This window comes from Telmatherina bonti (assembly GCF_933228915.1).
Source record: "Telmatherina bonti genome assembly, chromosome: 16".
NCBI classification, from domain to species: domain Eukaryota; kingdom Metazoa; phylum Chordata; class Actinopteri; order Atheriniformes; family Telmatherinidae; genus Telmatherina; species Telmatherina bonti.
In genome coordinates, this window is record NC_136614.1 from 29144732 (window position 1) to 29160921 (window position 16190).

The window sequence follows — 16190 nt, forward strand, 5'->3', positions numbered from 1 at the left end:
TTCGCTGTAGTGACTTATGCAGAGGGACAAGTTGAATGGAAAACAACAACAACAACATTGTTTTATGAGTCATATTGTTGTAATTTATTTTTTTTCCTTAAGTTTTTATGAATTGCCCGTGTTGTTCAGTGCTTACTGTATTTTAAAGTGCTTTAAATAAAGTTGGCTTGGGTTGAATCAGTAGATTGGGCTGCTGTGACAAAGAAATATCCCTGTAATAACACACCTGAATGAGTAATTCAGTAAAAACTCATTTAAAAACCGAATATAAAAAATATTCCCTTTCCCTTTATTTCAAATAATCATTCTTCATGCGTCGTCCTCTGCAAAGCTTGCTTCTTCTTTGGATTGTATTTCCCCGTTTCCCCTCCAACAGGGAGCGGTTTGTCACTGCAACAATCTGCTGATAAACACACTCAGAGTAAAAAAAAAAAAAAAAAAAAAAATCTTGAGCAGACAAATCGGCGCTTCTCAAAACGCAACGTTTCAAAATACGCTGCGAGTGTTAAAAGCATGAAGGTTGCCTCTCATCTGAACAGGCTGAGGTTAAGTTAGAGGTGACACACTTAAGTGCAATACCAAAGAGACTTCATCGTGAGACTCGGATTACAAAACTGCCTGTTCTCTCAGCTGTGATTTCATAAGAGGCTGTGTGAGATCCATCGCTGAATGTGTGTGTGTGTGTGTATTTTGTGCTGTTATAACATTGATCTGCAGCACTGATCCACTGAGTCTGAGGGCAACTGCACTTGTCATTAAGGCATGTCATTCGGCGCGGCGAAGAATCTTGTTTGTAAACAAAGCCATAGCAACCGTGAGACTCGCACATTCGCACGCTCTTCCTCATGCAAAGACAGACAAACCCATGCACACGCGCACGCACACACACACACACACACACACACACACACACACACACACACACACACACACACACACACACACACACACACACACACACACACACACACAACACACAGAGCAGCAAGCTTATTCTGAACAAGTCCCCATCTTGTCATCTGCCTGGATATGACCCAGAAATACAGCCACTGGAACAAATAGGCCACTGTCACATTAATCTCTACCTCTGGAAATTGATGGAGGTATAATTTGGTGCATTCGCAGCGAGACACGTTTATTCCCCCGTGTGTGTCCACGTATCGCTTATCTGCTCCTCGTAACCAAAACTTGACCTCCCCTCCTTTCCAGCCGCTCCACCACGAACAGCGAGTAAAACACAGCGAAACGAAACGTAGCTTAACACCCTGCAATTGTGCTTGGTTCAAAAAGCATAAACAGGTGGGGGGGAGCAAGATGAAGGAAAAGAAAGCAAATAAATAAATGAAATATAAAAAATAAGAGTGCATTCACATGCAGATATTCTCAGTGAGAAGCTTTGAATGGCAGCGTCTGAGTGAAATTACAGAGATTCTGTAATTGCAGCTTCAGATAAAGCGCAGCTCTTGGCAGGTAGAGTAAGAGTCTGCAGAGATGTGCCCTCATTTCCACACCAACACACTGATCACGTGCATGTGTGTGTGTGCGTGTCCCCTTAATCATTCATGCATGCTTGTGAGGGTGTGCATTTGTGTGCAGTTGTTTGTTTGCATGTTGGAGATGCCCTGTGTGTGCAGAAGCGAGGGAACGGGTTTGAGGGGTTAATGAGCATGCTGTCTTAAACAGTGTGCTGCGACAGGAAGACAAGACAAGCTGTCCTTGTTAAAATCACCTCTAAATACACACATACTTGTATATAACACATAAGAACATATACTTTTCTTTTTTTTTCTCCCCCACTTAACACCTCAGTGCCCATTTGAAGCTCATGCACACACAGAGACACGCACACATATGCAGGGCTAAGTCAGTAAAGCCAAATCAGTTTTCCCGTTGCTACAGCAACAGCATACTTTTCTGTCAACTGCAACCTTGTTACTATGGAGATATGTATACAAGAGAAACTCTGTGCCGCTGTAGTCAAGGGCCAGATGACAGCATAGCGTGAGAGGGCGTGCACACACACACACACACACACACACGAACACCCTCTCCATCCATCATCCACACAAACACATTCTCGTTATAAAGAATATAAAGAAAAAAAAAAAAAAAGAGCGATCTGAATCCGACTCTGGTCAAGGAAAGCAGGAAGAGCTCTCACAACCAGCAGAATCATCCCCCCCCCACCTCACAAACCATTCAAATACCCCCTCAGGCAAGTCGGAATCAAAAGTCTGCTGGCATCTGCGTTATTAAATCCTCCAGTATTAATTTATCCCTAATTGAGTAAGGGATTCACCCCCTCCCCTCCTCCGTTTACCCCGAGTGAAAATCTGGATGGGAAAGTCGGTATAAAAGGCTGTATCAAGACCTAAATCAAAAGCGAAATGCTCTTCCCACCGGGGAGGCACAGAACGTCAGAGTGAAAGAGAACTATGAAAGCAGAGATCATCAACTATTGATAAGGCCGAATCTGGTACAGCTGTAGACAAAATACAGAATATGTTTGACTTCACGTTGGATATGCCTGCAAACGGCTCACAACTGTCTGGCTGTAAAATAAGTTCAAACCACATGTGATTGAGAGAATAATGGATTTATGCATAGAACTGGGCAAAGGTTTTGGGACCCCCTGGTCCTCGTTATATCCCGCCAGGAAAACGTGAAATAGGTGCAGCGGTTTGTTGTAGTGGGAAAAGATGAAGGAGAACTGGTGCATAAGGAAAATAAAAAGTGTGGCGAAGCTGAATAAGTTTGATGTTTATTCTTCAACACTGTCATTTCTTCAGATAGTCTTCAGCTGAATAGTTCTCCAGGATTTCTGAAGGACTTTTCATGCTTATAAAAACAGGACATAGAGTAACTGAAGGCTCAGATGAATGTCAGACATCACAGTTTGTGTGCTGTTTTTTTTAAGCCCTCTACTTCTTCTTTTGTCCTCAGTTTGTTTAGCTTGTAATGGAAGCGTGTGACAAACATTTCACTGGGATTTTACAAGTTGGTTTATGATAAATAAAAGTTGGAATCGGAATGTAAGACATGAATTTTAAGCCACAATACGCCTCAAATTACTGCAAAAATAAAGATGTTCTGATTGTTCTGCCTAACTACAAACCATGCCAAATTTATCTTTAGGTAAACTTTGCTTTTTTTCATATCAGAAGATTTGCATCAATCTCTTTATAGAGTCGTTATCTCTCGGATGCTGTATATGTACCAAAAGATCTTCATTTTATTTAATGAAATACAATAAAAAGAACCAGTAAATTCACCTTATTGATGCAAAAACACTTTTTCATATCCAACAAACTGTTATATTTATCAGTTTTAAAGCAAACCTGCAGAACTCTTTATCAAAACTACTTTAAGATATAACAAGGAAGTCTGACTGTTTTATGGTAGAAATTAGTGGTAGCTTTTCTACAGTAATATTTCATGACTGACTAGGGGTGACCAAAGTCAGGCTTTGAAGCCAGCAGTCCTGCAGACTTTATATGTTGTTCTGCTCCAACACACATGATTCAAATCAAACATCTTCAACAGCTTGTTGTCAAGTTCTGTCTGTACACACTGATCCATTAACCTTATCCAGGCGTGCTGCGGCAGGAAACATCCAAAACCAGCAGGATGGTGGTCCTCGAGGACCGATATAGGAACCAGATTTGCTTGGGGCCCTGCGCCTGCTGATGACATGAATATTCCTACATGATTTGCTTGATGCTGGGTAGTCGGTTGTGGTTTGTCCGGACAACTTATGGAGGTAGTTTTTGAGTCAAGTGGGATTGTAGTTCTTTGCAGGAAACACAGATGACTTTTACAAAGAGTTCCATCATTACCTGTCAAAGGGGACTTACCACAACCTGACCATCACCCCTAAAACTCCTGAGAGCAGAAAGGTCGCCATTCGGGAGGCATCTAAAACTTATACATTTAACAATAAGTAACAGTGTGACTTAATGTTAGTTTTAGCTTCTCCAATTCATATTTGCAACATTTATTTACAAAAAGTAAATATTTTACATACATAGACTCCAATAAATGTTGTTTTTTTCCTGCTGTATTAGATGAAACGGTGCGCTACTACCACATTGTTTTAAGTTTGCAATGTATCAACAAGTTGCCATGACAAGAAAATTGATACATATTCGGATTGAAAAGACATTTAGTGGTAAAAGTAAAATAAGTTGAGGTTGACAAAGGAAATGTGAAATAAAAGCAAAAATATCTGTTGATAATAAAAGACTCAGAGGATGTAGTGTGACCTCATCAGCAGGCGCAGCATGAGCAGATCTGACTACCCGAGCACATCTGGTACCTGCACTGGCTGTGCACACCTCTGACATACGCAGTAAACTATGATTGATAAATGCCGACAGGAGTCAGAATCAGGCAGCAAGGTCACTGGTTCTGATAAATCCCAGTTAGCTTAATCTTAAATGTTAATGAAGCCCTACAAGAATGATCAAATGCCCAAAGAGCCAGATGTCAATGATTGACAAGAACTCAACAAAGGTATACACTGACTTACTTTTGCCCAATAGCAGCTAGGGCTGCTCGATTATGACAAAAATTATGATCACAATTATTTTGACTGAAATTGGGATCTCGATTATTTAACGCGATTATCCAGTATTTTTAAACAACGCTGCACGTCCTGGTGTTCTCGAGGTTGAGAGGAGATAGATAACATTGGTAACATTCGCGATGTTATCTAAGACACAAGTAAGAAGCATTGAACAGTCTTATTGAGGTGGGCAGGAATGATTTCCTGTAACGGTCCGTGTGACAGCAAAGTTGTCATAACGTCATATTATGACGAACTGTCATATTATATCCATCTAATGCACGGATTAAAAGTTGTTTAATCCGCTTTTACCGCTTCTATAGGAACTATTTTATGTTGGCCTCGATGTACGTTTTATGCCAAACAACCGCTGTCAGGCTACAGCGTGTTTCTCTCGTTCACCTGTTAAAAGACAGTTGATCTGAACCAGCTGATTAACTAGTTGCTATGGTAACGCCCCACAACGGAGGGATATTACAGTGTTTAACTTGCCGAACTATGTATACAAAAATAATGCAGCCAGTTCTCACCGACAATGGTATAAACTATGTTTAGGTGAACGTCCACAACCTACTGCAGTTATTCTACATTGACCTGCAGCCGGAGCCGACTGAGACTGGCCGCCTGGGAGTGCTTTAGGACGGGAGAGGCTCCCGCTGCTCCTTCCTTACAGTAACTGTACAACAATATGTGCCTTCAAGTCAGTCGCCAAAACACCAGAAAAGTCTCTAATAACTCCAGTAAAAGTTGCTAGATTTGTCGCTAGTCGCTTTTAACAATAAAAGTCTCCAGATTGGCAACAGTGTCTGAATGAAAGCAAAGCGGCTGTGGGAGGAGTTTACAGCACAGCGCTGCAACGCCAGAGACGCTCGATTAGCAGCTGAAGACAGCAGGAGAGGAAACTGCAAAGAGAAAAAATAATCGCACCTTTTTATTTTTATGATTGTTGAAAACCCAGATCGTAATTGAGATAAAAATCCGATTAATCGCCCAGCCCTAATAGCATCTGCGATTGGCTCCAGGAAATACTACTTTATATAAACATACACAAATATCCAACATTTACCTGGCTGCGATCTTTATCCACCTTCTTGAAGCACTTGTTGAGTGACAGGTTGTGGCGCACGGAGTTCTTCCAGCCTGTCGGGGCGCTTGCAAAATACGGGAAGTGCTCCAGGATCCAGCCGTAGATATCCTTCACCGGCAGCCGCTTGTTTGGCGCATCCTCGATGGCCATGAAGATCAGGCAGCTGAAGGAGTACGGAGGTTTTCGGTTTGCCCCTGCCGCAAAGTCATACGGTGAATGTCCGTCACCGAGCAGGGGGTCATCTGGCGGTGGAGACGAGGAGGAGGGTGAACGGGGGTGCTGACCGTCAGGGTCCTGCAAAGGGGAGACGCTACGCAGCCCGGAGTGGCTGAAGCTGTTGAGGAGGTCTGTGCTTTCATGGAGCCACGAAAGGCTGGTGAGTTCCTCATCCTCAGCTTTGGAAAAGGAGGCGGAAAGGGAGAGGGAGAGGTCGGCCGCCTCGGCCTCAGAAGCCGCTGCTGCGGCGTCCCCCTGCCGGTATGGCGGGCTCATGCCTTGCGAGGCGCTGGCTCCACTACTTGGGCTCTGGGCCTTCTTACTGGGGGGCATGGTGGGTCCCATCCAGCCCAGGGCTCACTCCTGAAGAAGAGGGCGAGACGGAGGAAACAAACAGAAAGGGAAAAGAAAAGAGGTCAGTTGGTTCATTACGTAGAGCGTTCATTCTGGTTAAATGTCAAAGGGAGGAGGACACACACGAATATTTTGGCCACATTCCCAATTAGCCTGCATTAGATCTGCAGAGAGAGGGGGGGTATAAATCGTCATTTCTCTGTAGGGGATTTCCATCCAAATCTGACTGGCAGAAATTTTGTGCTTCGATGGCTGAGGAAATCTCGCCTTGTACCACTACCCTCTAATTACCAGCGTAACAGCAAAGTATTGACATTACATGAGGTTGCTGTAGTAACACGTGGAAATGACAAAAACGTCTGATAGTTAGGAAACTTAAAGTCTTAGATTTACAACATCAAAAGCAACATCCAGTGATGAAACTCTGTTCCGCGGTGGGGTATCTGTGACCAGACGTGATCGTGATTGGGGTAATTTAGCAAGAAAAAGAAACAAATTAAAGCGCAAGTTCAAATCCATCCCTGCTCCAATCAGACCGTTATCCTGCAAACATAAGAGCAATGCCGAGCTCGTTACGCGCAGGCAGAGCGCGGTAATTGAAGGGGAACGGGCCCGAGAATCACACCACAATCAGAAGGCTCACTAGCGGGTCTTTGATTGTCCTCTCGCGCAGACAGCTGTGGGAAGGACCCGACAGCAGCGACGGCAAAATGTAATCTGCTTCGCTCGCTCTGAGCCTGAGTGCAGACACACATTCCCACCCCTCTCTCTCTCTCTCTCTATCTCGCTCTCTCTCCCACAAACATAAATGACAACACACACTTATGTATGAATGTGCACACACCATAAAGCAGCACCATCAAGGACACGGGGATTAAGTCTAGATATGTTCTGGCCGGTCTCTGTGTGGCGCGATCACTCTCTAATCCAAGGTGATCATCGGCCGATCTGTCCCCTCACTCTGCGTGATTGACTGACAGCTGTCACCCGTGGCAACCCGCTGTGCCGTGACAACTGTCAGTTCACTACATCTCTGACTGCCATATCACCATGGCAACAGAGCAAAACAACTCATCTCCCCTCTGGTTGTGGCTTCTTTCCTCTTCCCCCCCTCCTTTCCTCTGTGCCTGTCTCTCTTCCACCTATCCTTTTTTTTTTTTTACTTTTCTACCACTGGAGATAACTCAGCTTAACAGTGTTGACAGGCTGTAGTGGAGAGACGGAGCTAAATATAGATATGTGATGTATAGCTGCTGTGTGGTTGCTCTCTGCATAAAGCCGGCCAGGCTACAGTCACCTCGCCGCCCCATCCCCTTCGTCTCCACGACACAATAGAGGGGAAAAAAAAAAAAAAGCTCACAGATCCGAGCATCTTTGATTTCTTCTCCGCTTCCTCTGCCCATCGCTCGTCTGACAACACACGCGCTCATTCAACAAGCTGTACCTGTCTTGAGGTACAGTGTTGTTGCGCCAATATTGACATTGAGCGTAATGAATTTGAATTGCCCCGGCGACGAAAACGCAGCGGCTGAAAATAGTGAGCAGAAAATCAAAGAGATGGGCGAGGTGGAGAGGGTGTTTGACAGGCTTTTCAAGGTGTGTGTGTGTGTGTGTGTGTGTGTGTCTGTGTGTCTGTTTCTGACAGTCTTGTCACAGTGTGTTTGTATAAGTGCGTTGTTGTGGGTTTTTTTTTTTTTTTCCTTGAGGAGGAAGAAAGGACAACGTAGTGACATTGTTCCTGGTAGGAGTTCACCGGAATGCAGAGATGCCTCTGATGCTCGGTTTCTCTTCGTCGCCTCTTCCTCCTCCTTGTTATGTTGCCATAGCGGCGAGGGGGCCATGAAACATTACGGCTGACAGTAAAGTCATCTCATTTTACTGTTGCTATGACAACAAACTCCTCACTGTTGGTTGGGGCCATTGCGAGCTGCCGCCCAAGCCTCGTGCCTGAGTGCATAGATTTGTGTGCGAGCGTGTGTGTATGTGTATGTGTGTGTGTGTGTGTGTGTGTGCCACAACGTTTCCCATGGGATCTCATAAAGCCAACACACTTTGCTCAGCTCTAAACAAACTTTCATGCAACTTCTACACCAGCCCCTCTGGACCAGCAGCTAAAGGACAAAGGCAGATATCGCTCAAGTTCAGACTAAACGATGCTTGCTGTTGGTGTGTGTGTGTGTGTGTGTGTGTGTGTGTGTGTGTGCAGCATCCTCACATTTGTTTGACAGATGGGACTGTGCTATTCTTTGTGTCTTCCTCATTCTCTGGATCTCTGTTTTGTTTGCATGCTTTGTTTTGATTTGTGTTCATCTCTGTTTGCCATGTCCACATTTGGCTTTTCTTTTCAACTTGCTACAGTTGTGTGCCGGCGTGCACGCCGTCCGACTACCTGTCTCACTTATTCTACGCGAAAATGTCTGCAGGTTCTGATATAATTAAAAGCAGTGGAAGTCTGTACAGTGTGTGTGTTCCCTCTGTGACCCAGGCACCACACCGCTTCTGTTTGCACTCTGCACCCTGAGAATATGGACTTCAAAAGACACCATCCATTTAGAATAAATGACTTTCTCCGCTGGAAACGCCATTCTTGAGCGGTTAGTGGCTGGTGGTACACTTAAGTCAAACTGTTGCCATTATTATGCTGCCATGAATATACAGTAGACCTCACAACACTCTTGACAGGTAGCAATAGCTTCAAATTACAGTAGTTACTGGGATGAATATTCAGACTTAACAAGTGAATGGTCCTTTATTTAGTGGACTTATGTTACACACAAATAGTTCAATAAACTTTAAAATGCTCAACAATTGGGCTACAGGATGCTTATAGTAGATCTTTAACAATACATTGACCGTGGTTCCAGAGAGCCACAGTTTTCTATTATTCAAAACTGATTCAAATCTAATAGATTCAACAGTCTATTGAGTTGGGCACAGTCGTCAGAAAAATACCAATCAAATATCAATACAGTGAGGATTTATAAGGCATCAAGTCATATTTTAATTTAATGAGAAAAATGCTTATATATATTTAAATATGTGGCATGTATAAAATCTGTTATTTCATCCCTGAAGTTTTTGATTGAATATTTTACCAAATTCCGTTTTAAAGGGAATCTGATCTAATTATTTGGTTAATGTATAAAAAAGTTTTTTTTTTAAAAATTATTTAATGGACATCCACCAGGTGCAGCTCAAACACCTGGGACGAGTTTGGTGGAGGGTGGCAACTCATCTTGTTTGCAAAGTTTATTTGTCTTTTGATATGAAAGTACAGGATATGATGTCTTATACCAATAAATCTGAAAAGAACTGAATTGAACTGAAACTCCTTAAATAAATATCAGATTCCTGTATTTTCCTTTTGAGCTCTAAAATATGGGCATTTACTTCTCTTTTTTATGTTCTTTTTTCATTGGTTGGATGTAGACTTTTGTAAATCAGTTTTGATCAGACAAAACGATCAGTCTCAGTCAAAAGAAACTATGTCCTCCGCAGCGCTGATTGTTTAATGGAGGTGCACATACACCGTGGGATGCATAGAAATACCCCAGAAGATACGCAAAAGTGGAATAACAAAATTTCATTTTATGCCAGATTTTATAATATTGTGATGAATGTTTAAATAAAGTATAAATGTAACCTTATAAATTCAAATTTATATTCAGTATTTACTTTTTAAACTAGCCTGGTGTGTAGGAAGTCTGTATATAATCTGGTTCATGACAAATGCCATCAGCTGTCAATCGCATGTCAATATAAAAACTCTAAACAAGGTTGAAGCAAAGCAGTGATGCTACTGAAGCCAGCAAGAGTCAACGAAAGTCTAAGCAGATCCTTTAAATTCTGACAATATTAAGGTGAAAATATTTCTTTTTTTTAGATTTATGTCTACAAACAACAACTGCATCAGAGGTGTTATGTCTCTCATGTGGGGAAAAAAACTTTCTTTTCTTTTTTTTTTTTTTTTTTTTACAAATTTGCAAAATTCAAAGCTTATCAGTGCCTGCTTCTGTGTTTTGGCTACGTTCACATTGCAGGTCTTAATTCAATTTTTTACCTAGATTCTGGACTGGCATTTTCATTCACATTATCATTCCAATGCGACCTTCATCGCATTCTAGTGTGAATGGTACAGGCCCTAAAGTAACACAACATCATGGAGTGTGTGGTGTTTAATTAGGTAAATATGGCTGCTTTGTGTGTTTGTGTATCAATTATCTCGCACATACACAGTCAAAACCGATAAAATTATGCCAAAATGCATGTGTGTCCTTAGTCAGTCATTTTGTTCTAAAAATAGACTCAAACGCAGTTTGTTATGGAACGAACCTTCAAGCTTGGCTTGGACAGAACTGTCAACCTAAATACCAAAAAGTCCAAAACTTCCCTTTGTTTCCACTGACAGCCTGCATCAATTTTATAAAAATGAATGAAATGAAAGAAATGAAATCAAATGCAATTAAATTAAATGAATGAAATAAAAAATACTTTATTAATCCCTAAAGGAAAATTCAATTACCCACAATGATTCAATATCACCGCGTTGTCCTTCCACCAACACATAATAATCATTCTTGTCTCACTTCTGTGATGTCAGATTTGGAAGAACTGTGGGATTAGGACCACATATGAAAGTGTCCTAGCTTGGATTAAAAAAAAATCTGATTTGTTCTATTCAGATTGTTTCCAAAAAAAAACTGATATGAGTCACATATGCGCAAAAAAATGGAATTCAGCAGCAGTGTGAATGTAGCCTTTGCTTAATGATATTTTGGCTCTGGAAAGATAAAATGGAAACAGACGTCATTGAGCCAGTTGTGGAAAAACTTGGTAGAATAATTTTCACTCCAGCTGGATGAAAATATAACTGGAGAGTCACAGCTTGTTGCTTCTGTTAGATATGTTCATAGTGACACTATGTAGATACTATTCTGCAATAATTTAAAGGGAAATCAACAGGTAAAGACATAAATAGAGTTTGTTTTTTTTTTTTTAAACTTTTCCAAATTGAAAATGATTTGTGCTTTTAATGATGATAGAAAGGTTATTCCATCACTACAATCATGGATTATTCATTCAACATGTTCAGAATTAGTGCTTTTAAGATCATTTCAAGTTGAAATACTTTTTTTTTTCTTACAAATTATAAATTGAGCACTGTTGGTAATCCATTTGTGGAGGAAAGGTTTGAGGAACACGACTCTAGATAGATCTACCAGTACAGTCCCAGTTAAATTAAAGGTGTCAGTGTGTCCAAACATTCCGCTATACAACTGAGTTCCAGTACAGCATCATCATACAGCTGTGTGTCATCTGGGGAGCAGCCCAGTGTTTTTGACATGGAAGAACTAAAAAGTAGAGATTATGATGTAAGTGCACCAACTTGGCATGTAGAAATTTCTCAATTCAAAGATTCTTCTCCATGCCGAAGTGAATGATTCTGAATCCATACCATGATGGTGCATAATTAGGATTTGCAAACAACACAAAATTACAGTACATGAACCTTAATTGGTGATTTTCTGGCCACAGCAGATCAATGCAGTTTGAGTTACAGGAAATACCAATATGCTGTCAACTTTGTCCTCCAACTCACAAAACAAGAGGAATGACAAAATCTGAGGCAGCCTTTGAGGCTCAAACTCTACGTTGATAGCAATAGTATTTAGCAATGGGGATTCTCTGGTAAAAGACCTATGAGCTGCAGCATTAGCTGATATCATAAAATGTACAAAAGCAACTTTACCTGCATCCTGTAGCCAAATTAAAGCCCAGGTAAAGGACTGCAGAGACCGAGCATGAGCCGACATGATCCTGTCACGCATAGGTTAGACTCGATGGGCAATTTACCACCTCGATTTAATTAAATTAAACGAGAGCTTTGTGAATTTTTAAGATGACCCAGGTGGGTGATCGTGAACTCATCTCCAGAAATTAAGTTAATGTTGTAAACTGTCAATGACCTCAAAGCCTCCCTGCTGACCTGTGGCCGTCTCCGGACCTCCGAAGCCTTTGCAGCTGGACACAGAGGCCGCCAATGTTTACACGGAGGGGAGAAGGTTAATAAACTCCAGAGAGAGTAGAGAGGGTGTAAGCTAATTCATGTGCTCTAATTGACAGCGTAATCATCTTACACCAGCATTCATGCTCTCGCAGATACTTGTCTAAATCACATGCCACATTTACGTAATCCTCTGAAGATCTCCATTCCCCGTTGGCTTTTTTTTCCCCCCTTCTTGCTTGCAGGCGTTTTGTGAGCCGAAGCCACTGGAAATATTTCAATAATGTCCTTCATTTCACCGTTTTGCACAGGAATCTAATGCACCATTTGGCAAGCTGGCTTTCCGCAGAATCCCCAAGTCATCAAATTACAGAACTCCCAAAACCACATCAACGCAGAAATATTCAAATAAAACCAAGACTGGGTTATGACACGCTGTCAGCAGCTCACTTATGCTCTTTTCTGGGCCTCCACTGACTAAAGCGACTATTACAACTTTGTCAGTTTGATTGTAGCTTCTGACATATGCTGCATGTCACGTCCCCCTGCTCCCCACTTTCCTGTCAGTCTTTACTATACAGTGCAATAAACCCAGCGCTATGAAAATAATCCTCCTACCCCAGAATGTAGTAGTAATGGTAGTGTAGGAGATAGCAGCTAAGAATGGAATAGAGACTGGTAGGAGTTATTACTTGCAGAGGGGTGAGCTGAACCTTGTGGCTCCTCTGGCCACAGTGATAAAGCAGAGTCAGATGCACCGAGGCAAAACTAATCTGGAGTTTTGATGACAAAAGGACGACCTTTATCCCTCCTTCACATAGACCGGATGGATGGAAGGGGAGCGGAAGACCAACAGAGAGAAGGAGAAAATGAGAAATCTCTAAGAGACTGGAAAATAATAACTTCTGCAACATATATGTCAACAGTGGTTGCAGGAAGCCTTGTGATGTTCTCCATTTCCAAGTCGCCTCCCCGGCCATCTCCACGTCCCGCCTTTTCCTTGACGGCAAATATCAGGGTTCCAGGGGGCTTAAGAAAGCAGTCACATCCTATAAGGTCTGTCTGTGACTTCGTTTTATGCCATTCACAGCAGCAGAGAATTATGGAATAGGAGTCAGAGGTCGGGGTGTCCCTGAGGACTGCTGCTGACCCGTCTCTCTGGGCTGAGCTCTCTGCTGACTGGAAGCTAAAAACAGTCACACACATAAATATAAATACACTCAAAGAACAGCATATTACTATGGGAATACTTGACTGGCTTATACTTGGAAAGGAAACTTGGAAGAATAAATAACATGAGGTTTGCAAGAAGGGATAGATTTTTTTTCTCCATAGACCTTTTTTTTTTTTTAAAGTAACTTCAGAAATACACAAACAAGCTAAAAGATTTAAAACCAATGTAAAAATGACAAACAATCTAAATTAAATGATAATGTTTTTCAATTATTGTGATTTTTAGTAAGACTTTGCATCCTTACAGTCCGTATGGTACAAATGTAAATATTTGCTGTGTGCTGTTTGTTAACACTGTTAACTACATATTTGCGCGGATGACTCTAATAGTGTTTGTGGGTAAAATATTATGAACCTAATATATAGTTATAGACATCCCAATCAAGTTGTTCTTGTAGTCCTGAGATTTATAATATTGAGTATCTGCCAAAACTGCTTCTCCATCAGTCAACAGCTGCATCCATTTACAGTTCACACTAACAAACTACACCAGCAGTATACACCAATATAATGGGATTCACATAGATGAAATACAATAAAGTTTATGGGTAGTCTGGCCTGGCATTTGGGACTGTAGAAACAATAAAAGTGTCACATATTAAATAAATGAATGAGTTTGACCAGCGGCTTCTCCTAAAAACTTGAACTATTCCAACTTTCCATCATTGTCTACAGAGCAAAGTGAAGCAACAGACACAGAAACCAATATGGCAGCTGAGATACCACTCGATGTATTCATTTATTTTTAAACAAAAATATCTATCTAAATTTTCTATAACTAGAAGTATAACATTTGTCTTGCAGTGGTGTCGCGTGAAGTACTTATAAGCAGTATTATCTGAAGTAGACAGTAATGCTTTCAGTTTGGTGAACTGTGATGGTAGCAAAGCTAACAGCAATTCACATGAAGTGAAGAGTGAATTTTTGCCATAACTGTGTGAATTTAGAGTGATTGCTATTAACAATAACACACATTTCAATAATACTTAGCCCAGGACGGATATTTACTTTTGTAGAAGAACTAAATCAAGGTTGTTTGTAATTGCATTAGAAGAGCGGCGCTTCTCCACAAGTTAACGCAGATTAATTTGTTGCATGCTACCTACACTGATGTGGTCAAATTAAGCAAATGCCAGTAAGACAAAAAAAGAGAAAAAATCAGATGCCACAGTAAAACAATGAATAAGTTCATAATATAACATCTATGGCAAAATTTTCCCTTTTCCTGAGTCCATTGTAAGTAGTTGCTAGCATGATTAGCCAATTAGCGCTCATCCCTGCTTATCAAATTTGAGCCTGTTTTGACCCTCATTTGTTGCAGGTAAAAGACAGATTGTTCATAAGTCATCATGCTATCTGACTGTCTTTATCTTCCATGTCAACAAAAATCCCCACAGCAGATACGTTGACCAGCTCCTGTCATAGCCTTTTAATGTAGTCATATAGCAGCACAGCTAACATAACAGTCGATATCAAGCCCCTGGCCCTAACAACAGTTTCAAATAAAAACACCTTGATCAACTTCCCGATTCAGTCATTAATTGATTTATTTAATTAACAAACATAATTATAGAAGCTAAAACTAAAATAGGTCATGGTCTTTGTTTTGCAGTCTTTGTATTGCTAGTAAGAGTTAAGAGTCGGTTCTGCCTGAGGATTTAACAATATCCTCTCTGTCTATTGGCAAGCCAACTAAGCAGATAATAAGCTCATGATATACAGTATCGTTAGGGGAACTGAGCCCCAGAACTTTCAACTTGAAAAATTATAGCATAAAGAACATGGGACTGCTTATGCTGTAAAAACAACTCCATAGCACAATGCTTTACAAAATAAAGCCCAGTGAGGATGAGTAAAATGCTTTGTGGGGGGAGAAAAAAAAAAAAGAAAAAGAAAGAAATCAAATATCACAAGTGAATAATTCACGATGACACACACGCAGACACACACAGAGCCTAAGTAGGCTAACCAACAAAGCAAATAGACATTTTTATCAGGCAAACACAGAGCAAGTTTGGTATGATTCATCGGCAACCAATGATCATAAAGTCAAGCTTACTCGTGCTGTCTGAGGACGAAGAACAATTAAAGTCCGACAAACACACGCACATACACACAGAAAAGCAAACTAAGGATGCAAGCCTGGACGCTTGAAGGTGATGTGTGTGTGTGTGTGTGTGTGTGTGTGTGTGTGCTGCCTGGAGGACTCTTGCTGGGGACCAAGGCTAGAGTGTGTGAGTATGTGTGGTGAACTCGGTGCGACAGTCAGGTCAAGCTTAAAAAAAGCTCAGGCCGAAGGCTCCACTCCGTGGTTATGACCATGACACACCATAGGCTCTCTTACAAACCCATGTTTGTGCACACTCACTCTCATGCAACCTATTTCTCACACACCCAATGCAATCCCCTGCTCCTGGTGTGGCATTCAGTTTCCAAAATAAAATGTTTTGGACCACTAAAAATCTGCATTCTCTTTCCAAAGAGCTCATGTTTGCATCTGAGGTCGTGTCATCGCCCTTATCTTGGCCTTAGCTGGCAGATAAAAATGACAAATGCAGCCAATAGGCCCAAGAGTGACTTTTGACTGTCGTGTGGTTAATGTGCACGCACTCACCAGTGTGTACTTGGCTAAAAATAATCTGTTAGATAAAACAAAGTTCTCTAAACTGATAATAGTTGGGGATTTTTTTTTAAAGTTAAACAGTGTTTCACCTTTTTCTTCAAAACATGGC

At 41.3% G+C, this 16190-nt stretch overlaps 1 protein-coding gene across 1 annotated transcript in view; it reads right to left on the bottom strand.

The window, feature by feature from the left end:
- ches1 (checkpoint suppressor 1) overlaps positions 1-16190 on the bottom strand; it is an 83504-nt gene that overhangs the window by 38215 nt on the left and 29099 nt on the right. Inside the window, exon 2 of the mRNA XM_079255674.1 lies at positions 5631-6230. Within this exon, the coding sequence (XP_079111800.1) occupies positions 5631-6212 (582 nt within the window). The 5' untranslated portion in view covers positions 6213-6230. The remainder of the gene's footprint in view (positions 1-5630; positions 6231-16190) is intronic.